Here is a 25,516-nt window from a genome sequence, read left to right on the forward strand (position 1 = left end):
AGAAAGCAATTTCCCAACACGCAGAGTGCAAGGTAATTCAAAGGAAGCGAGACCATGGGCTGTGGTGTTGGGTGAGGGTCATTTCCGAGCGTATTTCTGTTTTCTACTTCTTTTATGCCCTGCTCTGGCAAGAAAAGCATTATGAGCTTTGCAGAGAGAGCCCAGCGTGGTAAATGAGGTGGCAAACAAACTCCTGCTCCTTATCAAAGCGTTCAATCACTGTCGGGAAAGTCATCCACTAAACCAGCAGCTCCCGGAGTGTTTTTTTCCAGTAAATTGCTAACGAGGTTAAAGAGAGCTGGGTGACATTTCTTCTCACTGCCTGTAATTAATGTTTTAGGTGCAGCAAGCAGCTCCTTGCTGAGGCCAGCGAGGCTGGAGAGCCGGCCCGTGGGAGGGAGGCGATGCCATGTGCTTGGAAGCTGTGGGATGCAGGGACGGGCCCTGCACTCCTCCAGCGGTGCCTCCAGCCCAGCGAAGGGACGTCACGTCTGTATGAAAGGCCAGTGGAAGAGTAAATGCTCTTGGAGAGAAAGAGCAATTATCTGAAGAGGTAAGAAAGCTGGGGATAGGTCCTGGGCTGGGTCCGTGCAGGGCTGGGCGAGGAATTCGTCTGTCTGCTTCACTGGAGATCGCGTGGGCAGAGCAAAGCTGGGGGTGAACAAGTCCTTACTGGAGAGATACCAGCCAGGCTGCTCAGCTGCAGAGGGACACGGGCGCAGGCAGGGTCCTGAGGGGGGTTTGTGTTTAAATATTTATGTATAAATACATATGATACGTGTGGATAAAGGAGCAAAATTTGTTTCCTTTCGATTTAACTACATCCCTTCAGCGGGTATCCCCCCATTTATCAGAAATGCCAACAAAATGGATTTTCGTAGAACAAATCATTTATCGGATCAAAGTTGCACGAAGGTTGCAGCGAAAGCAATCATTTGGTAACAACAAAGAATCAGCTTCCCAAATGAGAAATCTCCCTCTTGTGTCGTAAACCAGGCATTTCTGCGTTACCTTTGGAGGAGCGATGGCTCTTAAACCTCACATAATGTAACATGAGCCTCTCTGAAGTGCTGAGAAAGCCAATTGAGATGTAGCCAGAGTGCCAAGGAATTAAAGGAGAACACTCAGCAAATGAAGTTGCAAATTGCTTGGTTGGAAAAAGGGTTTTCCAAACATCCTTTGAACTGGAGCTGCTTCTCAGCTGCTCTAACACCCTCGCTCCAGCACTTTGCACACTTTGTTGGAAGGGAGAACGCTGGAGGGACGTCAGCAGTGACAGCCCAGCTTCACAGCAGGGGAACCTTGGCCAAGAGTCACTTTCCTACTGAGCTGAGCGTCTTTTCTTACAAGGTCATAACGGAAGCTGGGAGCAGCACCAAGATCTCCCGCTTGGGTTTTGCAATGACATTCGTACTAACGATGGGTGCCTGCAGCTCCAGCTCCTATGGCCCAGGCAAGGGCTGGGCATCGGCCAGCCCAGGAAGGGCCAACTCTGCACAGGGACAACTCTCTGTGGCCAGATTTCCTCAGGGACAACTCTCCACAGGGATAACTTTTGTAAGGACAACTCTCCTTAGGGAACCAGTGGAGATAGGGCCAGACTTAGGGTTAGAGTTGTCTCTGCAGAGAGTTGTCCTAGACCCTTGGCAGCCTAACTCCCGCACAGCATGCTCCATGCTTAGAATGATAGAATGATTTGGGTTGGAAGGTCCATCAGGACCTCCAAGGAAGGACCATCAGCTTCATTAAGGTTGTTGGGTGGAGATCTTTGCAGCTCGAAGACAACAGGGAAAAACATAAAACACTGAGGAACAAACCTGATAGCTAATGGTGACAATAGCAAGGAGGAAAACTCATCAGCCGCTAACTGATGGGTCATTAAGAAACCCCAAGCTCAGCCTCTCTGATAAGAGAGGGGAATTGACAGTTGACAGATGTTGGATGAGGCTTTTTGGTGATCCTGGCCTGACTCCGGGTGGCTGGTCCATGCTATCAGGGATGCCAGACTGGCAGCTCTTGGGCTGGGAGCTCCTCCGTGATGAGGGGCTGAGCAGCCACCAGACAGAACCACGGCCCCAGAGGATGGATCCAGCGCTCCCACAGCCCATCATTCCTCCCCGGGTGAGCCGATGTTGGTCAAAGGACTTTTTAGTGCTGAGGATAATCTTGTGGACCACAGTGTTCCTAAGGGAGGGTATTTACTCAAGGGATAGTGCTGAAAGGGCTTTCCCTTTTTTGCATCCTTCCTTTGGCAGACTGAGCCTTTGTTTGCTTACATATCATATATTTTTATGAAATGCTTCATTCCCGTTTCCCTCAGGCATAATTGGATTTTTCTCAATAAGCAACAGAATAAAAAAAAGGGGGTTTATAGCATCTCTTCAGCATTACTTGTTTAAAAGCAAACAATACCCCAACGCTTAAAACCAAGGGTGCATTTTTAAAGCAAGGCAAGGCAGTAATTTCTACTTTAAAAGCCCAACAAGTTTTATGGAGCTATTTTACACGGCTCCAAGAGTTTCAAGACAGAAGAAAAAAATTACACTGTCGAAAGCAGACCGTATTTTTATAGCAGCAAAATTTCTAGAATGAGACTATAGTGTCGCACGCTATGAGCAGATACAGACAGCCCAGAACCACCTGCATGTCCTTGTGCTTATCCTGGTGTAAGGGCAGGTACTGCGGTGATGCCACCCTCACCTTGGCACTTGGCTGCTGTTCCCTTACATCAGAAATCTACCCTGCATGCCCTCTCGGGCAGGTACCTTGTTTTTCTGCCCAGATTTGACTCACCTGGCAATCAGCTGCATGCTGAAAATAATACACAAAAAAAGGAGGTGGCCAAACCACCTGTGGTCATGGGCTCCACCTCTGCAGCTGGGTTATTCCCCCCAAATCCAGACCATCAGGCAGCCAGATATATTTTTCTGTATGGTCAGAGGGTCTCTGCTAAGAAGTGTTTTTTCTCCCACCTGCGTTTCAGGGCTGCAGTTGTTTAGTTTCTCCCCCTGAGACTACTGAGGATGTTTCAGACTCTCTTCAGCTGCGCTGGGGTCATGAATGTCCTCACCCAGCCCCAGAACAGAGCCGCTTTTGGTGCCAGATGTTCCCTGATGTAACTCATGCATCTGTGACCTTTACACGCTCGATTCATCACCGCTCAGTCAGCAGCCTCATGCAAAGCTCGTTCCACACAAAGCTCTCTTTTCTCCTGCGTTTCCAAGAGTGGGATTGGGCAGTGACAGAAATGTTTGCAGCAGTGTCAGGAAAGAAATGCCAAGCTAGAGATGTTATCGTACAGGCCATCTATGCCAACCTGGAAAAATAAACTCTTCCTTGCTATTTTCAGATGCAAACATAAATAGCGTTTTAGTTCTGTGCTGTGGTACTTGGGAAAGTAATAAAGGCAACCGTTCCAGCCCTCGGCAGCGAGCGCTGCGGACACGCGGGGGAGCTGCGGCCACACCAAGGAGGGAGCGCTTCCCAAACCCACTCGTGTTCCAGCCGTGGGGATTCCTGGCCGGCCGCTGAGCTCAGCTCCAGTGGGCTCAGGGGCTGAAACTCCCACTGCGGTCCTGAGTCGCGCCTGCAAGCATTCACCTCCAGTTTTAAAAACCTTGGAAGCATTTGATTTCAAAATGCTGCTGACTTCTTAAAGCCAAGGCAGAAGTGGAGGTGGTTGGGAAAGCCTCCATCAGAGCGTGACCATTGCCGTGTTGTGGGAGTGGGAATTCCTGGCCCTGACCCCTCCAATGGCTCTGAGTCTCTACTTTACATTTTCTCTAAAGCCCTTTTTTGCAGGGAGATGAGGTGCTGTGCCAGCTTCCAGCTGAGATCTCCCTGGCAGGCTCTGTGTCCTGCACTCGCAGGATGTGGTGAGTTAATTCCGCTTCTGTTTCGCCTGCTTTCCTCCATCTGTGGCACTCCATTATCCCCCTTCCCCTTTCTCCAGCCACAGCCAGTGACCCTTCTGGAGACGCAGATCCCCCTATGGCCGCAGCTACCTCTTTCCCTGGAGCTGCCTGGCCTTCTCAGAGCATCCTCCTGCTCTTACACCTTCTCTGGCCCTTCCTTGCTCTTCCAAGGGCTTCACCCAGCGCCATCCCTTCTCTAGGGGGAATGGAAAATAGTGCATAGCAAGGGAAGAAAAGCCTGCGAGGCAGGAACCTTGATAGGAGCCACTCCGTTTTTCATGTACATGATGAAAGGGTGTCTGCCTGAAAACCATATTCCAAGGATAAAAGAGGAGACAACAGGTGGAAAGCAGAGAGCCAGGAGCAGCACAGTAATCACAATTAGAGGGTTTAATGTACCTGCTGCTGCTGGGCAATGCCACAAGGGCGCTTAGAGCCCAGCATGGTTCAGGACAGGTAACCCACAGGCATTCTTTTCTCCTGGGCTCAGAGACAGCGAGACCAGAGGCACTGCTGTATTTATTAAAGCTAGGAATGAAGGCATTGTGCTCAGACAACCCTGTCTAGACAAAATCATCTTCTTCTGAATATACTAGAGAGGAGACTGCCACAGTTAGTGGTGAGGTTTAGTACTGGAACTGTCACTGTGTAATGTATGTGATGCTTTTTTTTTTTTTTTGCAGTGGATTCAGAAATTCTTTCGATTCAGAAATTGCTGCTTCGGAAGCTGCTGGTTTCGTAGCCCATCACAGCACTGGAGATGGGCTGTAGCAGCCTCCAAACCCAGCGCTCCCGGCAGAAGAAAAGGCCACGAAAACCCGTTTTCAGCTCGTCAGGACTGAGTGCGTTAGCCATGCCGAGAACATCACGTAGGAAGGGCAGAGACAAAACAATATGCCATGTTCCCCACAGAAGGGTTAGTTCTCGTTTCAGCTGCGACGCTGGCTTAGCAGACTGCTGGGTAAGCAGCCCCGCCAGTGAAAAACCTGCTGCCCTCAACAGCATCAGCTGCTCAGCATCTGCCCCGCTCCAGCTTTGGCACCCACGGGCGACACTGCCTCCAGCAACAGCCTCCACCGTGGTCTGGGCTTGTTCCTAGAGATAAACCTAAACACACTGAGCTTTCCATGGCACCTGCCTGCAGTGCCAGTGTTTGCCATCGCAGCATCGCCCAGCCCTTGTGAAAGATGAAAGTTGTGGCAAACACGTAACGTGCCCACACTGCTGGCCTGCCCGGGTGAGTCACACTGCACAACAGCGCGTGTTGTTACACTCCTTCGCAAATAAAACACAGGTGTAATGAAACAGCCTGAGGGAAACCATCGGTGTTGAGAGAGTGGGGCTGAGCTGTGCCCCTGTGCTCGGCGCTGGTGAGGCTGCACCTCAAATCCTGGGTTCAGTTTGGGGCTCTTCACTACAAGAAGGACAGTGAGGGGCTGGAACGCATCCAGAGAAGGGAACAGAGCTGGGGAAGGGGCTGGAGCCCAGGGGTTATGGAAACAGCTGAGGGACTTGGGGTTGTTTATCCTGGAGAAGAGGAGGCTGAGGGGAGACCTCATCACTCTGTGCAGCTCCCAGAAAGGAGGTTATGGGGAGGTGATTGCTGGTCTCTTCTCTTAAGTGATGGGATGAGAGGAAACGGCCTCAAGCTGCACCAGGGGAGGGTTAGATTGGATATTAAGAAAAGTTTATTTGCTGAAAGAGTGGTGAAGCCCTTGCAGAGGCTGCCCAGGGCAGTGGGGGAGCCGCTGCTGCGTCCCTGAAATGGTTCAGGAACGGTGTGGCCGTGACAGTGGGGGAGAGGGCTTACCTGGCACAGTGGGGTAGCGCTGATGTTGGACTGGGTGAGCTGAGAGGGCTTTTCCAAACTTGATGATTCTGTGAGGCTGTGGGGGCTGAGACTGGGTCTGGCAGGACTGGGACTGGAGATGCTTAGTCCAGGGGCTGAGTCTGGGACCAGAGGCTGAGTCTGGGGTCTGAGACTGGGGCTGAGGAGGCTGAGACTGGGACTGAGGCTGAAACTGGGACTGAATCTGGGACTGGAGGGTGAGACTGGGGCTGTGGAGGCTGAGACTGAAACTGGGGTTGAATCTGGGACTGGAGGGTGAGTTTGGGACTGTGGAGGCTGAGACTGGAGAGTGAGACGGGCTGAAACTGGGACTTGGGGGTGAGGCTGTGGCTGAAACTGGGACTGGAGAGGGGGACTGGAGCTGAGATTGGGACATGAGGGTGAGGCTGGAGGGTGAGACTGGGACTGAAGGGTGGGACTGGGACTGGAGGGTGGGACTGGGGCTGAAACTGGGACTGGAGACTGAGTTTGGACTGGGGAGGCTGAGACTGGGACTGGAGGGCGGGACTGGGTCTGTGGAAGCTTAGTCTGGAGACTCAGCCTGCGGCTGTGGAGGCTGAGGCAGTGCCCCCTCCCATTCGCCGGAAGTGACGCGCCAATCACAGCCTCTCTCTCCCCGCGCCGCGAACAAAAGGGCTTTTCAGGCGCGTGGCCCCGCCCCCCTGCCCGAGCACACGCTCCCATTGGCCGAGGCTCCTGGCCCCGCCCACCCGCACCTCCCCCGCTTCCCATTGGCCGCTCGGAGTGCCGCCTCCGCTCCCATTGGTCCCCGCCGCCGGCCCCGCCCCCTCGGCCCCGCCCCCGCCGCTCCCATTGGCCGCGGCGCTGTCGCTCGGCGGGCGGGCGGCGGCACCGGCGGCGGCAGGTCGGTGCGGGACCGGGGCGGCTCCGGGCACTGAGGAGAGCGGCGGGCGGCGGTTCGCGAGGCCCCGGGTCGGGTCGGGGGGCGGCCCCCGGGATCCAGACCTCCCCCCTTCCGGTTCTCAGATTCCCTGCGCCGGTAGCCAGACCGTCGCGGTACCCGGACCCCCCCTGCCCGTTCTCAGATCTCATCCCGGTACCCAAACCCTCCCGGTAGGCAGACCCTCCTCCCGGTTTCCAGACCCTCCCCCGGTCATCCCTCCCTCCCGGTGTCCAGATCGCCCTTCCAGTACCCAAACCCACCCCTCCCCCTTCCGGTTCTCAGATCCTTCCCGGTAGCCAGACCCTCCTCCCGGTGCCCAGACCCTCTCCCCGGTAGCCAGACCCCCCCTCCTCCCGGTACCCGGACCCCCCTTCGTTACCCAAACCATCCCCGGTGCCCAAACCCCCCCCATCCCCGGTAGTCAGACCCTCCTCCCGGTACCCAGACCCCCCCCTTCCTCCTCTCCGGGGCACACAGGGGGCTGCAGGACCTGGGTACCGGTACCGGGGGAGCTGCAGGACCGGGGGGGGCTGGGGGTGCTACACTTGTTGCCTTAGGTTTTGATAGAGTCTGCGGGACTGGGGTGATAGGGTGGGGGATGCTGGTCCCGGACGCCTCCTCCTGCATCCCCAGGACCCAGCAGGGTCTGTAGGACCCGGGGTCGGGGCGGGGGGGGATGCTGGTCCTGGACACCCCTTCCTGCTCCCTGGGACCCAACAGGGTGTGGAGGGTGGGGGGATGCTGATCCCAGCCCTCTCTGCAGGACCAGGAGGATGGGGGGATGCTGATCCCAGCCCTCCCTGCAGGACCAGGAGGATGGGGGGATGCTGATCCCAGCCCTCTCTGCAGGACCAGGAGGATGGGGGGGGGGGCACTACTTCTGCTCCCCGTTACCTGGCGAGGTCTGCAGGACCAAAGTGGTGGTGGGATGGTGGTCCTGGACCCTCCCTTCCTGCCCTCTGGGATCCAGCAGGACCAGGCAGCCCCGTGGTTGTTCGGTGGTTTGGTTATTCAAGGACTTCACGTGAAATTTGGGTGTTTACTTCATCCCAAGTAGCAGTTCAGGGACTAAGCAGATGCGGAGGGTTTGGGGGGTCAGTGTCCGTCCTTTCAGCTCTGGGACACAGAGGTGGAGACATAAATGCTGCTCATCACCTCATTCCCTCCAGCTCTGATGCAACGCCGGCTGGCGTTGTGGATGCACAATTATACAGCGTGTTGGCTTTTTACGATATAAAGGCATGGTGTAATTATTTTAACTGGAGCATCACGCTGCACATGCAGCAGCGTTTTTAAATACTTGCCCATCCAGAGTTTTCACACTGCTTGTTTAGGTTCTTATATGAATGTGCTTACACCCATGCAAGCTCCAGGAAAATATCAATTCCTTTTCAGGGACAGGAAAATAAAATGAAGCTGATTTGGGATTATAGACATAGAGGCTTTGTGCATTGGCGTGGCCGTAAACCCCCCCGGCTTATGAAAGGAGAGGAAACATCCTCCTCCAGAGGAAAACAGGAACGACGAGCTGCGTTCTTCACAATCTCTTTAAAGAAGTAGAAGAGTTGGCAGCGTATCTTGAAGCTTCCACTTGACAGAGTCCCTCAGGCTCCGGCTGCTCCGTGGTCAGTGCCCGCTGCCTGGTGACTCAAGCTTGCTCAGGGGTCAGTGGGTGAAGTTGGTTAACTCGATTCGTGCTTGTATGTGTGTGAGCCCGAGCGAAATATAACCTGGAATGGTTTCATAATCGTCGGAGCGTGGTTCGGCGCGCGGAGGAGCTGCCATGGGCTGGAAGCTTATCTCTCTTGTTCCTGAAGTGGCACATGCCAAAGATAACAGCCCCTGGTTTGTTAGCTAGCATGATTGCACACACACTTAAACTTGATATTTGTTTTCAGTTAAATACTGGCAAATAACTTCTGAAAGAGGAGTTTTTGCTCTTTCAGGGGTAGGTGTGCATCTGCTGTGGACACAGCCCAGAGCATAGCTGAAAGGAAGTTTACCTTTAGGCAAGCAGTGTGTTGTTATCTTTGTTTATGCTCCAAACTCTTGCTTATTGTCCAAAAATGGTGGTATATCTTCGCCTCGGGGAAAATATTTACACCATCAGCCAAACTGCTGTGATCCTTGCGGTTTGTGATCCGTGCGGTTGCACTGGTCAGGATATCTCGCTGAACGCGGAGGGGGGAACGTGCTAGCCCGGAATGCCCTGGGTGGTTTGAGTTCTTAATGCTGTGATGCTCTTCTCTTCTGGTTAAAGCCTTTGAAATAATGGGTCAGGCTCTGAGGAGCTGATCCGCTTGGCACAGCTGGACTGTGGGCAACGAGGAGAACTGGGAACTGAACAGGGCTGGCGTGATCTTTTAGTAAAAAGCAGGAGGCACAGGGATGTTTAACTGGAAAGCAGTCTTAGAAAGGTCAGCTCAGGAGCCTGTGCCTTAAGGACCAGGAAGGGATTCCGATTCACATCGGGTAGGAGGAGCTCTGATATGTGCTTGTTAGCTCCGTGACCCAGAGATGCTTCTTGTTGTAAAATAGTGATGTGATAGGAATAGAGCTTTTTCCCATTCTCCAGCTCCCTGGTATTGAGTGGCGCTAGGAGGGATTGCCTGGGATCTTTCCGGCTCCAGTTTAACGGGGATCTGCCAGCCGTGCTCTCGTGCCTTGGAAAATTCGCTGTAAATCAGTGCAAGATCCAGGCGCAGTTCAGTGGGGCTTTGGGGGTCCACTCGCAGTCGATCGCCTCCGCAGCACAGGATAAACTTGCAAACAGGGCACGGAAAGGTCTTTTATAGCACGCAGCGAAGCTGAGGCTGTGCCGCTTGCGTGGCTTTAATGTTACCTGTTTTTATGTGAATTATCGCCGTGCAAACTGGCTCCTGCTCTTTATTCCGTAAGGATTTTTACCCAGGTATTTTAGGACAGGACTGTTTATGCTGTTGAGCTGATTAAAGACTACAGCCAGTGAAGGACGTTAAGAATAGCACAGCTTATTTCTGTAACACCACGAAGTACAAATCACAATGGGAGTGTTTAGAACACAGAATAGAAATGATCGCTGCCCGGACTGACAGCTCTAGAATGTAAAGCCACAGTTGGTAGCTGTCCTCGCCTTCCAAGCGTGCCCTTCGGTAGCTGTTGGAGAGGTGCAGCTGCAGGCTTCCGTGCCATCTTTTTAAGAGAAAAGCACAGCTGCAATCACAGTGAAAGTCCACCTTCAAAATTTACTGCCCCAGGTGACGGAGTTGGATGATACACTTTGTTCTGAGGTCTCAATAAATTAACTTTTTAGTTCTGGCTTAAAATGTCACAAAACGTATATAACTTGAGGAGTGGTGAAAAAAAGTCGCTGCCGTTTGCTCTCGGCACTGATTCAGTCTGAGCAAGGACCAAGATGGTTTTGAAAGGAAGCCGGGCATCTGCTGAGCCAGTCATTCAGGTGTTCCAGATCCCAGACCTGGTTTAAGTACCAACACAAGCACGGTAAATGTTAACAGCGAGAAACAGCTCCTCTCTGTCTCACTCTGTATGGCTCCTTATTTATGCATTAACATGAATTTGCTGCCAATGTGACCCTCTCTCCCTTTTTCTCTGAGATGAACACGTTGTAAATCCTTCTCCTCCCGGTGCTGTCTGTTAGCCGTACTCCCCACGGTGACAGAACCACCAGCGGATGAGCCCGAAGCTGTAGGAGATGGTCAGGTTCACATCCTCTCCCTAAAGGTCTGCCTGCTGCTTGGGAAGTGTTGAACTGGGACCAACGCTGCCCTGACCCGCTGGAATGGGATTTGAGCCAATACAGGGAGTTCCCTAAATCACACTTCTGTGTCAAGTCTCGTTTCGGGCTTTTCTGATATGAGCAGATTTGCACAACAACACTTGTGTGTTTTCCTCTTTCTCCTTAATGGATCTGCAGTTGGGAACATCCATGCAATGCTGATGGATCCAGGGTGTCCAGTGAAATGGGGTTTGGAACACGCGTGGTCTCTTTCCACCAAAGCTCTTTTGAGCAGGGCTGGCTGGAAAAGTGTAAGAAACATTCCTGCTTTATGGAATTTCACACCTGAGGCAAAGATGTGACTGCCCAGTGAGAAACCTGCCTGCATAGCAGAGGGGCACGAAGGAGATTGCTGATCTCTTTTGCTCTCTGAAGGCTTCCTGCTCCTCCCTATAAGCAGAACTTTCTGTTCCCAGCAACTGGAAAACTGCTTTGGCAAAAACAAGACCAAACTTGCTTTAGTGCATAATTCTCCGAGGCAGGGTTATGCAGATGAGTTGTAACATAGCAGTGACTTCAGAAAAATTAGGAGTTCGGGTGAGTGTTTGAGCTGGATAGGTTCCTCTGGGAGAGGGAAAACTAACCCTTTATCCCTTGCCAAGGAGGCGGGTAGCTCCGAGTAGCATCATCACAGAATCGCTGACATTCTTTGTGCTTTCGGATTGATACCAAGAGTGGCAAAAGCTGGATGTGACCTGGACTCAGTTTATTTGATTGTGCGAAGCACGCGACTGTGTCATAATCGGGTTTATTTGCATCAGAGACAAGGATTTAGTCTGTGCAATGATTGCCATTGTTAATCAAATAATGTAATAAATTGGCTTATTATTAGAGAATGCTGTGGGTATCTGCAAAGGTGCACGGAGAGAAGAGCTTTTTGTATGTGCCATTCAGATGATGGATCTTTGTTCTTATGCAGGCAGTACAATTATATTTAATAAACGATGGTAGTATTGAAGCAGTTTGAAAGAACAGTAATTAAATGTGTGTTTTGTGTGGCACTGATTGTTTTGTAAAGTGGTTTGGAGCTGTTCCATTCGGAATGTTTGATGGCATTCCAAGGAAACGGCTCATAGCTCCGAAATGTGAATTTTACCATTGAAATCGTGTAGGTGGTCCGGTTTGGTCCACTTTCATCTCAGCTTCAGCCTGGTTTCAGGGCTATCTGCTGCTGTGGGATCCACATGTGTAGCTTATAGTAGTCTGGCTTTGCAATATCCATGGTTTTCCCTCTCCTGCTAACTTCGGTGACTTAGTGAATGTTACACCATCGTGTTAGCCCATGCGTTCCGCCTGCACCGTCTGGGTGCGCAGATGTTTGTGACCCCTTGGGAAAAGGGGACAAATGCATCCTCTACAACGGGGCTGGGACGTGGAAGAGAATATCTTGGCTTTTTGCATTCTCCCCCTGGGTGATTTGCAGTCTGAAACAGTGGATGAAGTTAAGTGGGGATGATGTGTCATAGCCTGGAATACTGATTTCCACGTACAGAGAAACCCCAGGTAAACTGTGTTCCATTTTTCAGGTTTTCAGGATGAATCTGGAAAAACTCAGCAAACCAGAACTCCTGACGCTGTTCAGCGTTCTAGAGGGAGAATTAGAAGCGAGAGATCTCGTCATCGAAGCCTTGAAGGTATGTCCTAAGCGCCGCGATGAGAGACAGCAGTGACAGCAGCGCTGCTGTAGCCTCTGCCGAGCTCTTGCATCCAAGACCAAGTTCAGAAACAAAGATTCATTGCTCGTTCAGTTTCCCCTCTGAATATCAGCGATATTAGGTCACAAATTCTGCCTCTTGGAATTCATTATTGAAAGCTGGCTGCAAGAAGCATTGCAGTGTTAAATACAGCATTACGCGTGCGCTTTCATCCTTTCTGATAAAGAGCAAAGTGTTTCTGCTGTCATGAGAACTGTGAAGGCCCAGCAGCTGCCTTTGTTGGTTTGTTCTCCTTTAGTAAGGAGGACTTCTTAGAGCAGGAACCCTTCTTGCCAGGAGAGATCACAGCTGAATCTGTCAGGGGGAATAACTTCCCGCTAGGAGAAAAGCATTGTGGCTGTGTGTTGTGCTGAGCCAGTGGAAGCTGGCGCTGTGCCGAGCGCTGGAATTGTGCTCTGCTGCTTCCACTTGCCCTTCTCTGGCACAAGGATTAGCGCAGCCTTCCCGCGAAGCAGATACCAGCTAAAACCAACCCATCCAAAAAGTCAACTTCAACCTCCGTCAGCACAGAGGAGGTCACGGTGTGTGCGCTCGTGTTGGGCCACGGCACGGGTGGTGGCGGAGCAAACAGAACCTCTCCTTTCAGGGACAGAAAGAAAACTAGCGTCAGAATGGTGTAAATGTGTGCAGCGTTAGCTCTCCTGCTTTCCTTGCTGGGTAGTGTGGGCTGTGGCCGGTTCCCTGCGTTGATGTCGAGCCTAGGGAATGCTCTAAAGATGCATCGTCCCCGTGTAGCGATGCTGCTTCTTGAGGGATGCTTAGCTGACATTCAGCCTGGGTAAGGTGACACAAAAAATAGTGGTAAAAATGATAGAAGGGGTGGATTTTGGAAGAAATGAGTTGTGACAGGGTTGGATATTGAAGGCCGAGTTGTGACAGGGTTGGATATTGAAGGCTTTTTCAAGCTGACCTGTCGCTGCTCATAATGTTTAAACATTATGCTGCGGGCACTTGGTTTTCCAGCAGCAGCTTCTGTAGCTTGATTCCAAATACGGACACATTTGGGGAGGGAGATCCTTCCCAAAACAGTCGGGATGCTTCTGTGTTTATTGTTTTTACATTTAGACATTTACATTTACATTTAGACTCCTCTTTTTTTTGGAGGAGGACAAGTATCGTTGCCCTCTCAAAGCTGTCCGTTGGGTGGAAGGCTCAACTTCTCTCTTGGAACGGGCTGCAGGTCGCTCCTCTGTCCTGGGATCAGTATCCAGTTCTGTGTGGTCAGGATGTGTTACCAAAGCAAGCATCGCTTTAATATAGCAGTGGGAAATGTGTGTAATGGAGCATAGAGAGACCGAGGGGAAGGAATGTGGCAGCTCTGTTCCGAGGGCTTTTTAATATGTACTTTCCAATAGCATAATGCAATTATCTCCTCTGTTGAGATTTCACCTGCAGTTCCCTCTTGCACGCGGAGTTTAATATGGTTAAAATACCCTTTGGCATAATTTGTCAAGTACTCATAACTGGGAACAAATGAAATGAAATTGAAACCTGTGCTTGATAACGATGTGATATAAAACACCGAGCTAATCGCAGGTCAGTGCTGTGTTCCCTCCTTCTCTAAGGGGTGTGTTGTTGTGTTGTGTCTCCTGAACACAAGGAAAGCTTAAGGGGAAAGGGAGAAATGGCCAATCACTGCTTCATCTGCAGGTGGATGGGGCCTCTGAGCAGGAAACTCACTTTGCCGTATCCTTTTGTTTGGAATATAGAGATAGATGGGTCGAAACATCCAGAGCCTCAGTGCTCCCCAAGTGATACAAACGGCGTGTTCTGCTTCTGCAGTTGGATTTCTTTGGAGCCTGATGGTTTTACATCCTGCGTATGTTTGAAGTAGGCGGAGTGGACTCTGTTGAAGGGTTGCGTGACCCTAACAGTGCCGATGTTTTTTTCCAGCGGGGCAGTTCGATACGCAGATGCCGGTGGTTAAAAAGCAGAGCTTTCTCTGCATTTTTATGTCCCATCTAGTGAGAAAAATGCATTTCCCCTCATGGGTTGATTTGACTTCTAATTTAGGTTTAAATGTTTCTGAGCTCTCCGGGTGTTGGTGGCAGATCCTTACGTACGTAGTCGGAAGGAACAAGCAGAGAAGATGATCACCTTAATTTGTCAACTCGTAGGTTGATTATAGTACAGCAATAACTGATACTCTGCATGCTTAGAGAAGAGCATTTAGCATCTGGCGTTGAGCAGAGAGAATCCATGCATTCAGATGACAGAGCCTACAATGGTTTTCTTCTCCCTCACAGGCTCAGGCCACTTGTTGGCCGGCTCCAGCTCTGCGTCAGAATCAGCCTGGTTTTCCAGAGACCACTTACTTAATTTCCCCTTCACTTTCATCTCTTTCCTTCACCTTCCTTCCCCAAGTCTTTCTCCTTTCCTCCATGCCGTGTCCTGCCCAGGCAGCATCTCTCCTCCACAGGCGCGGAGAACGGCTTCAACACCCCATATAATACTCATCGTATAAAGAGCAAATGTTAGGTCACCTCTCGTCGATGCCGTATCACAACTTGCTCTTGCTGTTTGTTTTCTGTGGTTTCCTCTTTCCCTGCGTGTTGTTTTTGTGGGAGCGCTGGCTGGCTGCGGCAGGGACCATCCTCTCCCCGAGCGATTGCGGTGGGACTCGACCTCCCGCATTCAGTTCAAATTGCAATATTACTTCAATTCCAGCACTTCATGATGAAGTGTACAAATCTACTAGATTCAAAATATCCTTTCCAGTGCTGGAGTTTGCTTCCTTGATTTTAAAACCCCTTAGAAAACAAGCTTTTTTTTTCCCCCTGCCCAAAAGCAGCTTCCTGTCCACTCCATAAACCTCAGCGTTATCCTCAGAACAGACCTTCAGTCTTGCTTCTTATTGTGCTCCTTTTCCTGTAGTTCTAATCACATTTAACTAATCCAAAGGAACAGAATTGTGTAAGACTGAGGGCTGGAGGCTCTGTCCTTATTGCCTGCATGAAGCACAGGTTGGGCTTCCAAAATAGCTCACTGTGAGTGGAAACAATTCAGGATTGAAATAGGTCTCCATCGCTGGGTGAAAGCACTTCGTTCCCTGCCCCCTGCTCTTCAAATGAGGGGTTTCCATACATTAGGAATGAAGTTTTGTTTACTTCTAGGCAAGAGGAAACAGCTTCCTGGCTTATTCTTTTATGCTAATAAGGCTTTAGGCAATTTACTCCAGAATAGAAACTATCTGTTTGGTGTTAATGACATCGCTCTGCTTCTTAGTTCAGTGATTCGCTCTCTGAAGCAGCATTAATGCGCAGCAAAGTTAAGTGTTTGTTTGTCAGTGGATTTAGAAATTAAGGTTACAGTGCAGTTTCAAGAACAAAAAGTCTTGTTCAAATAGAAGAAAGCTCAGAAATACAAAACCCTACTGCAGATGCGCTAAATCCTTCACAGATGGGGCAAAATGGGCTTTTGCATCGCTTATAAAGCAGCTTAGATCCAGCAGCGTTCCCGTGGGTGCTGGCCTGCTGGAATGCCAGCTTTTCTTACAGCTTTTCCAGCAAGTTTGGGGAATTTTATGTTTATTTCTTGCTTGGAACGGCACAGTTTGCCAGGATCTTTTGCCAGACTTGTTCTCTGCACCTTCTTGCTGAAGGAGGGGCGAGGTGTGGGCATGGCTTCCCCGCTGGAATGGCTCCAGCTTTCGATTTCAGCTGCCCGGGTGTTGCCGAGCTCCTGCTTTAGCCGTGACCAAAGTGCAGTCCGTGAGCACAGGACCGTCGTCCCAGGAGTGTTGGGACCAGTGCGTGGCCAAGCCCACCCTGGGCTTTGTCCCATCTGCGCGATGGACCCGAGCTTCCCAGGGAAACACATTCCTGGTTTGTGTTGCTTGGCGTTTCCGAAGCAAATCTCTTCTGTTTTTCAGAGCCGATACCAGGTCGTGTGTGGGCAAATCTGGGCGGCGCTCGTTCATCTGGTCTGTTCACTCACTATAATGATGGCAATTAAGACACATCCAGTATTTGAGCGATGCGATTTCTCCCGCGTGGCACTCTGCTCGGCACAGCTCTGGAGCCGCAGCTCGGGGGGAGCCTCTGGATCCCTCTGCAGCCTTTTGACATTTATTTTTGCGCAAAGCAAGTGGTCCCACCCCCGTTTCCCCTCGCTCCAGCAGCGATGGCTGTGACCTCAGCTTCTCTTTATTCCTAATATCTCTCTGGGGAGAGGAGCTAAGGAGGAAGTTGGAGGCAGTCAGAAGCTATTTAAAGACTTCACGAAGGAGGAGCTTCTCTGGAAATTCTTGCCCGAGAGCGGCACAGGCAGTGGCTGCAGTTAATGAACAGCGAGCGTCCTGCCGAGGGCTGCGACCTGAACGCTCAATTACAGACAGGAGTAATGCTCTGCTTTGTGTCCAAAAACACACTTGAAACAAGTCTTGGAAATTCCCTGTTTGATATTCCAGTAAAACAAGTTGTTGGGACTATGGAAGGCAGAGAGAAAAAGCTCTCCCATAAACAAAGTTTTAGTAAAAGGAAAGCTTTTAGTAAAAAATAACTCCCCAAAGAGATGGTGGGTAACATTCATCAAAGAGACTCCAAATCCCAAGAGGAAACAGGAGCTTTTCCCTAACAAAGTGAAGCCTTTCCTGCACAAGGAGGCCCCTCAGGCTGTGTCAGGTATTGCTCCTGGTCCGTAAAAACCAGGATTATCCCTCTCCAAATGCCTGGCAGTGGTCAATGACCTGAGCGTGAGCTGCTTCGGTCCTCACTGCCTGTGCCCAATCCTTGTGATCATCAGGAGGTTTGGTTTTCAGAGCAGTTCATGTGCGTAGCTGCTTCCTTTTTTTGAAGAGCAGCCCAAGCTTGAATGTTGTCTTTTTCCTGTTGGGGGAGGGCAGTTTGATAGATTCCAAAATCACCACAAAAAAGACCATTTAAATGCTTTGGGGGTTTGAATGTTTGGTAGGAAATTCATAAATCTGCATATTCGAGATGGTGCAGGTGGAGATACCAACTTAGGGATCTTCTAACTGCAGGGGAATGAGTCTTCTTTCAGAGCACAGTTGGTGTTGATGGCAGTATGTATCTCATCTCTGGCTTTCCGGATTAGATTTTCCACTCCTAAGTTAACAATGCTTTTTGTAACCTTATTTCCTTATTATTGAAGCTTGATTTCCTATGGATTTATGTGTTTTAAGAGACTGATACTGGGATCCAAGTTGATTTTTTCACTTTGGGCTCCTTAATAGACTGATTCTCTTCCATCAGCAGATTGCTTCTGCTTTAGAACTTCAACAAAACCTGGTTTTAAGACCAAATTCCAGTTCAGACGGGACAAAAATCAAAACCCTGGGAAGTGTTTATCCATGAGCTCCAGCGTGACTGGAAGTTGAGCTGACGAGTGGCCTCAGTGAGGAGTGTAAGACATCGTCCCCCTGTCTGACAGCTCGGTACCTGGGTGTTCTGGCACGGTGACTTGATTCTAAAAGAGGTGTTCTGGTTATTTTAGCGACTCGGTGAGACCGGTGTCGCGGAGGCATCGGGGCAGCAGCCTGAAAATCCATTTTTGCATTTCCAAGTGCACGGTGGCCCAAATGCCAAGGCACTGATTTGTTTGTTATAAACTGGCTGTGGTTGGCGTAGGGTGACCTGTTTAGTAGTTGTCATATAGATGACTTAATTCTTTGCGCTCCGCTGGCTGCTGGGCTTGAGACGGTCATTAGGGTGGTGGTAGTTTGTGTTTATTGTGCTAGTGCAGGAAAACACTGAGCTGCCAAAGCAGCAAGGCAGAACTTGTCCCGTTCCAGACAGGAACTGAACCGCCCCGCTGAATTCAGAGAGGTCAGAACCCAGTGCAGAGGAGCAGAGGGAAAAGCTGGTTTTTAATCCACCTTCAGTGCTGCAAAAATCAGAGCTCGTAGGTACTGGCTGTGACCTAATCCCGGTTTTTTTTAGGCTGTGAAGTGACCCGCACAGAGTGGGTGGGAATAAAGGAAGAGCAGCTCCTCTGTCAGAGCTGTCAGGCCAGCTGGATGAATATCCCAGGCTGTATTTATGGACTTCCTAGTGTTTGAGTCACTTAGAAATTCCCTATTCTTATGGTGGGGTTTGGTTGAGTTCCTTTTCTGAGTTCGTCACAGTCGCTGAAGATTCCCTATCCCACAAAAAAAGAAAGGCGCCTGTAGTTTTTCCTGTGATTCATTAAACCAGGAGTGGCTCATTATCCAGGGCTGCCCTCCCACTTCCAGAGTTGATCTTTTCCTTCCTCTTCTTTTCTGTATGTGAAGTTAGAACAATATCTTGAGCTCCATCCACTGTTCCTGATGGATATTCCCGATAAAGAGGGAGGGCTCTTTGCCCTGTGAGCTGTTTCTCTGTGTGTGTTGGGGTTAAAATACACTGCAAGGGTTCACGATTTTAGGTGAAATCACTCATCAAATGTCTCAGAGCCAAGACAGATCTGCTCCCAGAGCTCTTCCAATTCTAGGTCGGGTTTCCCTCTAAGGTCCTTTGATGCATGGATTTCTGTTTTCATACAGTTTCTTATCGTGCTGATAAACAAGTAGATAATTTTTTAATATCTGTGTGTTTATAATGTTTTGGTTTGGTTTTTAGAACTTTGCGGTAGTCATTTGGTCAGATAACGCTGTCGGTATCCTAAAAAACAGATTTCCAGCTGGAATGCCGGATTCTAAATGCTGTAAAGCCTAGGATGTGTCTGTTGCTTCTGTTCTTACACCAGAAGAAACAGAGTCATTCCTGTCCTGCTTCTTGAGAAACTCAACTTTGTTTAGTCTGGATGAGAACATTAAGGATTTTATTAACAATTTACGGATTTATAGGCTACTGCGAGAATAAAACTCTTTAATTGCTCAAAATGGAATTCTTTCATGGTGACATAGTTGAGGAAAACACACAACTGTGCTTCCACTGATACAGCAGTAAATGATTAAATCTTTCATTGAGCAAGAATTGATATTTACCTTCTTTCCTTTCGCACAGTTATGGAATGTCAGTCGTGGACACAACAGGGAGCGGCGGAATGAGGATGTTGGGAGGCTGAATATAGTGTGGAGATGCTGTGTTTTCAAGCCAGACTGCCCTTTGGTTCCAGCTTGTTTGGGGCCACTTGGTTAAAACACATTGTTCCACAGTGAGATGTTCATCAAGCACGTGCTTCACATACCCCTACGCACGATGCCTGTGGACAGTAGGCATTTGCTTCTGTTCCAGCCATGGAAATGTGGGGTTTTTGCAATGTTTTTCAAGACTTGAGTACTTTACCTGGAGAGCAGGAGCAGTTGTGGAGCGGGGGAACATCCAGCTGCGCTGTGCTGATGTGGCCAGCGAGAGCTAGGTTGATCCATCTAGATTTTATCATTATTCGTGGAAGACCATCAACTTTTGTCCATTTAAAATGTATTAATGAGCTTTTTTATTACCTTCCAGCCTAGCTGAAGCGTTTAGTATTGATAGTTTGAAATCCCTTCTGCTGAGGGAAGGATTATTATCCACACCGCGCAATTAACTTTTCATACTATTGAGTTACTTGCTCGGAGTCTACCAATAGAAGATGTGCACCTAGGAGATGAACAACCTGGTGTTCATCCCTTGTTATTGGCGTGCTCTGAAGTGGTGAGGTCCTGCTGGGCTCTGGGGGTCCCATGGGTCGCACAGACCGTGCGGGCAGATGCCTCGGCCGGTTTGTCCTGTGAATTGCTGTCTCTTCTCTTTTAACCGTGGATCTTTAACCTGACAGGCTGGTGTTTTTTCCTGTCTGAATACCCCTATTCTTACAGCAGATAACAGGATGTGAATCAGACTTCGCTTTATCCTGAAGTGGAAAGCTAGGGAAGAGAAATATTAACTAAAATCGCTTTCTCCTTTAGGTAATTTTCTATTTTAAGTATAGTGAAATGCAAATTTATTTCTGTATTGCAGGCCCAGCACAGAGACACATTCCTCGAAGAACGCTATGGGAAGTACAACATCAGTGATCCCTTAATGGCTTTGCAGCGAGATTTTGAAGCCCTGAAAGAGGGAAATCATGGTGAAAAGCAACCAGTATGCTCCAATCCCTTATCTATTCTGAAAATGGTGATGAAACATTGCAAGAATATGCAGGAAAGGATGTTATCCCAACTGGCTGCTGCGGAAAGCAGGCACAGAAAGGTAGGTTTGGCTCCATGTAAGATGTGCTAAAGTTAATCGTTGTGTTTTGATAATACATTAACTTCAGCAAAAACGCTTCGATGACTTGAGTTTTGGTGACTGAAAGGACTTTGCACCTTTGTTTAAACTTCTTGCTTGATACAATACAGCTGGAAAGCTTGTTAATTTTAACTCCAAAATTTGAAATGTATGTGGAGTGGTTTTGTTGGGACGCACAAAAAAAGGAACAAGCTTATTCACAGCTGGGAATAAGCCAAAGCATCTCTGCTTACTGTGCCAGAAGCAACCGTCCAGCTTGAGGTCTACATCACAGGCACTGTACTTAGGTATGGTCACCTGTGTTTTATCCTGGAAGTCACAGCAAGGCTCTGTGTTTCACTTCTCAGCCGAGTATCCAGCTAAATCATGCTATTACAAGGAGATCTTTTGCCCCTTCCCCTTCTGTCCTTCCTGTTTCTCGTTAAAGCGTTCCTTGTGTATTTAAAGACACTTTAGCACACTTGCAGGTGTGGCATTTTGGGACATGGTTTAGCAGGCAGGGTGGGGTTGGGCTGATGGTTGGACTGGAGGAGCTTAGAAGTCTTTTCTGGTCTTAATGATTCTGTGATTGTTTGGAAGCTTAAATATCAGAAAGACTGAGGAGCTGCCGGGCTCGTGGTGAGAGTGTGTTGGGAGAGCCCAGCGTTTCGGTGGTGGGATACGGCAGAGTCTCTTGGGAAGTTTGTATGCTGGTTTTTTTTGTTGTTGAGTTAATAGAATTCCAATTATTCATGTAATTCAGTATTAAAGCTGAAGGAGCTTCTTAACCGGGTCCTTATGGCAAGCAGTTTCACTTCAAGAGCTCATCTTGTTCTGAAGTGGAAGAACAAATTAATGTTCTTTAAAATAAACTTCGAGCTGCAGCTCTCAAATCCACAGTAAGGAACTAGAGGAGAAGCCCATGTGTGAATCCCTGCTGGATCCACAGCGAGGATCATCCTGGAGCTGCCAGTGCCCCGTTTCTCCTGGGTGCACGGTCCCAAGGGTGGTGCCTCCGCTCCTGCCGGGTTTCGCATTGATGGTCCTGCCAGGGAAATCTGATTGGGGCAGCATCCAACCACAGGCAGATAGCATGAACTTCCCAAAGTTATCCTGAGCCTGGAGGACAGCACGCAGTTTAGCTATTTAGTAAGAAAATGAAGACGCAGTCAGTGTAAGGTTTTTCCTTTTCATAAGCTGACTCAACTGTGTGGTCTGACACAAAACCCCTGGGACTGTGCTTGTAACTCTGCTTAAGAAAATCAGCTACGATCGTCTTCCCAGCCGTTCCCTTTGGAGCTGACACACAGCTGCATGCGGTGCTGCAGATCCTTTTCTGAGGTGGTTGATCTCCATTGGTTTTGCTTTCATAAAGCCAACATAAAATGGGCTCCTTTGAGCACCGATGGATCTGTGGGATCTCTGCACCATCAGCCTCGGTCGGTAATGGAAAAGTTTCCATCACAGCTTTCTTTAGTTTCACAAGAAACTGGATGTTCACTCGCTGTTCACTCTTGCACAGCAACATTTCCCAGCTAAGGGTAAGGAAAGGTCTCTATTTGAACCCATGGCCGCTCGCAGCGAGTGCAGCAGTCGTGCTGAGCTGCGTCTCGCTGTGACAGCTCAGCACGTGGTCTGGAACATCGCTCGGACTCTCCGCTCCCACTCTGGGTTCCAGAGCTGTGGGGACAGTCACAGGTTTATTGTGTCAGACCTCATATACCAAACCGTAACATAGCGCTGTTACTTGTCCAGAAGCTGCTTTTATGAGATTTGGAGTTGAATTTTGACCTTTGAGGCTGCAGGTGTTGCTCTCCTGTGTTATTTGACTTTGGATCATGTGTGACAGCGCTGATCTCTCCGTGAGTTACACGAGCTCGTAAGGGTGCTGGGCCCCCAACTGATGGGAGTTGTTTGGCAGGTGATCCTGGACCTGGAGGAGGAGAGGCAGCGGCACGCCCAGGACACGGCGGAGGGCGATGATGTCACCTACATGCTGGAGAAGGAGCGGGAGCGGCTCACCCAGCAGGTACGCTCGGGTAGCTACAATTATCCAGCCCACGGAAACCCGAGGCTCCTGGGTGGTGAACTCGGTAGCAATGCCTGATTGCACCTTCGTTGTTGAACCAGTAATAGGAACCTCCCTCTCCTGTAAAGCTTCTACTGTTTCGATATGAACACCAGCCTTAACTTTGGGGCATGTTTTGGTAGCTGAGCAGTGCTAAAAGCTGTTCATAAGCAATCAGATGCTTTGAAACCTTATTGGAGCCTGCAGTCAGAGAGGTTCTCAAGAACAGGACTGCGCTTGCAAGTGGTAGAGCTCTCAGGTACTCAAAATTCAGACCAAGTCATCTCCTGGGGGTGTTATTCAGAGATGATAATAAATATTTAAGCTACTGTTTTCTGTTATTTGAATGCTGTAGATTTTATTAAACATAGATCACACATCGGCATTTTTAAGTCTACAGGTCTTTAAAAGGCAAAGTGACAAAGCAGTGAGTGAGGTGGAAGGAAGCTTCGCTCCGGCTCACCTGTTCCACAGACTGGATGGGTGTCTCAAGGTCAATTGACTTTCATACATGAGTCATACAAGACTCTTGCAGATACCCGGGGCAAGAACCTCTTCCATAGCCGTGCCCGTCTTTTGCCAGCGAATTTCATCGAGATACAGAGTAACCCCGTTCATTTTGTGGTGTTATTATACTTCATTTAGTTTCATTTACTTTTGTGGTTCCCTTATGGTCTTTTTATTGTTCTTCTCTTCCAGTTGGAGTTCGAAAAATCGCAAGTGAAGAAGTTTGAGAAAGAACAGAAGAAGCTATCCAGCCAGCTGGAGGAGGAAAGGGCGCGATACAAGCAACTCTCCTCCATGCTTGTAGTGGAGTGCAAGAAAGCCACCGCCAAAGCAGCTGAAGAGGGACAGAAGACGGCAGAACTGAGCTTGAAACTGGAAAAAGAGAAGAGTAAGGTGAGTAAACTGGAAGAGGAGCTGGCAGCCAAGAGGAAGCGGGGTTTACAGATGGAAGCACAAGTAGAAAAGCAGCTCTCAGAGTTTGACATTGAAAGAGAACAGCTGAAAGCCAAGCTGAACAGAGAAGAAAACCGTACAAAAGCACTGAAAGAAGAGGTGGAAGGTCTAAGGAAAGCCCTGAAAGAGCTGGAGGCTTCTTGCCAGGAGCACAATCCTGCTGAGCCTTCACAGCCAAGCCCCGTGGTGGTGTCCAGAGCTATTGTAACCGACAGTCCCACGGTGAAGTGTGTGTCTTGCCAGACCGAGTGTCTGCAGGCAGACCGGGCGAATCCTGCCAGCGCAAGCAAAGCTGTGCCTAACGTGCATTCCAGCCCTACAACACCTACTCATTCCTATGCCAAATCCAATGGTCACTGCGATACCGACGTGCAGATGGGTGGTGAGCTCCTGCAGACCAGCGCAGCAGAGACCCAGGCTCACAAGGAGAAATCTGCCAGTGCAGCCCCGGAAAACGCAGTTGAGAATGGAAGTTCTCCTGTAAGAACAGAGTCACCAGTACATCTAATGTCCCAGCTCCCTTCAAGCGGGGTCTCGCTGTCCCCCAGCGGCACGGCTGCCTCCTCCCTAACGCCTTCTCCCTGCTCCTCGCCAGTGCTGACCAAACGCTTAGTTGGAGCTTCGGCGAGCAGCCCTGGTTACCAGTCATCCTACCAGGTGGGGATCAATCAGCGTTTCCATGCCGCCCGGCACAAGTTCCAGTCTCAAGCTGAACAGGAGCATCAGTCGAGTGGGCTGCAGAGCCCACCCTCGCGGGATTTGTCTCCTACCCTAGCAGACAACTCTGCCGCCAAGCAGCTGGCCCGCAATACGGTCACTCAGGTCCTTTCCAGATTTACCAGCCAGCAGGGACCCATTAAACCTGTCTCCCCTAACAGCTCACCTTTTGGCACAGACTATCGAAATCTGGCAAATGCCATCAGCCCCAAAAGCGAGTCTGGCCACTCTCCAAGCTCTGGCAAGGTCTCCAGCCCACTGAGCCCGTTGTCTCCTGGCATTAAGTCACCAACCATTCCTAGAGCAGAAAGAGGGAACCCTCCACCCATTCCTCCAAAGAAACCCGGCCTCGCGCAGTCTCCCGCTGCTCCTGCTCCGCTAACCAAACCCTCTTCCCAGGCATCCTCGCTGGGTGCTCCCCTGGACGTGGCGAGTAGCTGCTCCAACACCACCGTGGTGTCGAACGGCAAAGACCTGGAGATCCTCCTGCCGACAAGCAGCTAATCTCCAGACAATGGGACATTCCACGGCTTAGCATCTGCAGCTAAGACAGCTAAGACACTGTTTTTCCACTCCATGTTATTTATTTCCATAGTAGCAGATTCTGTCTGTATAAAGCAGTTAGTATATTTTTTTCCTTTTTTAATAGGTAGGAAGATATTTTTGTTTATGAAGAACCCTTAACTACAGCTCTCAGTAGCCTCGAATGTCTCATTGTAACGGTCAGATCATTAGATGTAACAAGACCCATAATGGTGTGGTGGGACCTGACTATGGAACTCTTAATGGGACTGAAACGCTACTTTTAAATTATGCAGAAATATCTTTTGCAGACTTTTTACTCCAGATGAACCTTTTCTATAAAGTGCCTGAACTAAGCCTGCGGTATGAATGTGATTCCCTGGAAAAGGAGAGGAGGGGAACCGTCTGGCTGCAGAAACAGAGTCTTCTGTGAGTCCTGAATGTCAAAACCAACACTGGTTTTCTTTTTAATTCTTCTCCATTTGCTAAAATAAGTTAGCGAATGCGCTAGGAATTCTGGAAGGTGGCCACCAGCCCAACACAGCCAGCCACGCTCTGTCCGGTGGGACACAGCTCCCAGCAATTTGAGGAACCACATGATGGTTTCTTAGCTGTAATACAACATCAATTACTCTTCTCTCAATATTCACTGTCCACGCAGTTCTTTCTGCTTTCCTGCAGGGATGCCTGTGTGCTTTGAGCGGCTGAGCACTGGTTTCTGGTGCGTCACCATGAATTTTCAAGCTCTTCAAGCATTCTACTGTTGTGTGTAGAACTTCTGAGAAATGGATCTTGCCGTCGCTTGACAAAGATCTCGCTATTACTTGAAAAAAAAAAATCACCAGTCCACACAATACAGGTTTTTAGCAACAGTAAAGTGGGATCTTCTATAAACAAGAGCAATAATTTTGTTCCTCATCTGTATCGGTTGTGTCCAGCTGTCCTGGATTTGAC

At 49.5% G+C, this 25,516-nt stretch overlaps 1 protein-coding gene across 8 annotated transcripts; it reads left to right on the forward strand.

The window, feature by feature from the left end:
• Positions 1–653: 653 nt before the first annotated feature.
• On the forward strand, positions 654–25,169 carry CTTNBP2NL (CTTNBP2 N-terminal like). 8 transcript variants are annotated; one of them, XM_054087723.1, is made up of 6 exons: positions 654–3,875; positions 4,598–5,151; positions 11,972–12,079; positions 20,047–20,277; positions 22,217–22,324; positions 23,063–25,169. In XM_054087723.1, exons 3-6 carry the CDS (start codon positions 11,981–11,983, stop codon positions 24,542–24,544), a joined length of 1,920 nt encoding a protein of 639 aa, XP_053943698.1. In that variant the 5' UTR covers positions 654–3,875; positions 4,598–5,151; positions 11,972–11,980; the 3' UTR covers positions 24,545–25,169. The 8 variants fall into 8 exon arrangements, with proteins under 8 accessions (XP_053943698.1, XP_053943700.1, XP_053943701.1 ...); XM_054087725.1 differs by lacking the exons at positions 654–3,875; positions 4,598–5,151 and adding an exon at positions 6,589–6,628; XM_054087726.1 differs by lacking the exons at positions 654–3,875; positions 4,598–5,151 and adding an exon at positions 6,718–6,837.
• Positions 25,170–25,516: the final 347 nt, after the last annotated feature.

This window comes from Cuculus canorus, chromosome 24 (assembly GCF_017976375.1).
Source record: "Cuculus canorus isolate bCucCan1 chromosome 24, bCucCan1.pri, whole genome shotgun sequence".
Lineage (NCBI taxonomy): Eukaryota > Metazoa > Chordata > Aves > Cuculiformes > Cuculidae > Cuculus > Cuculus canorus.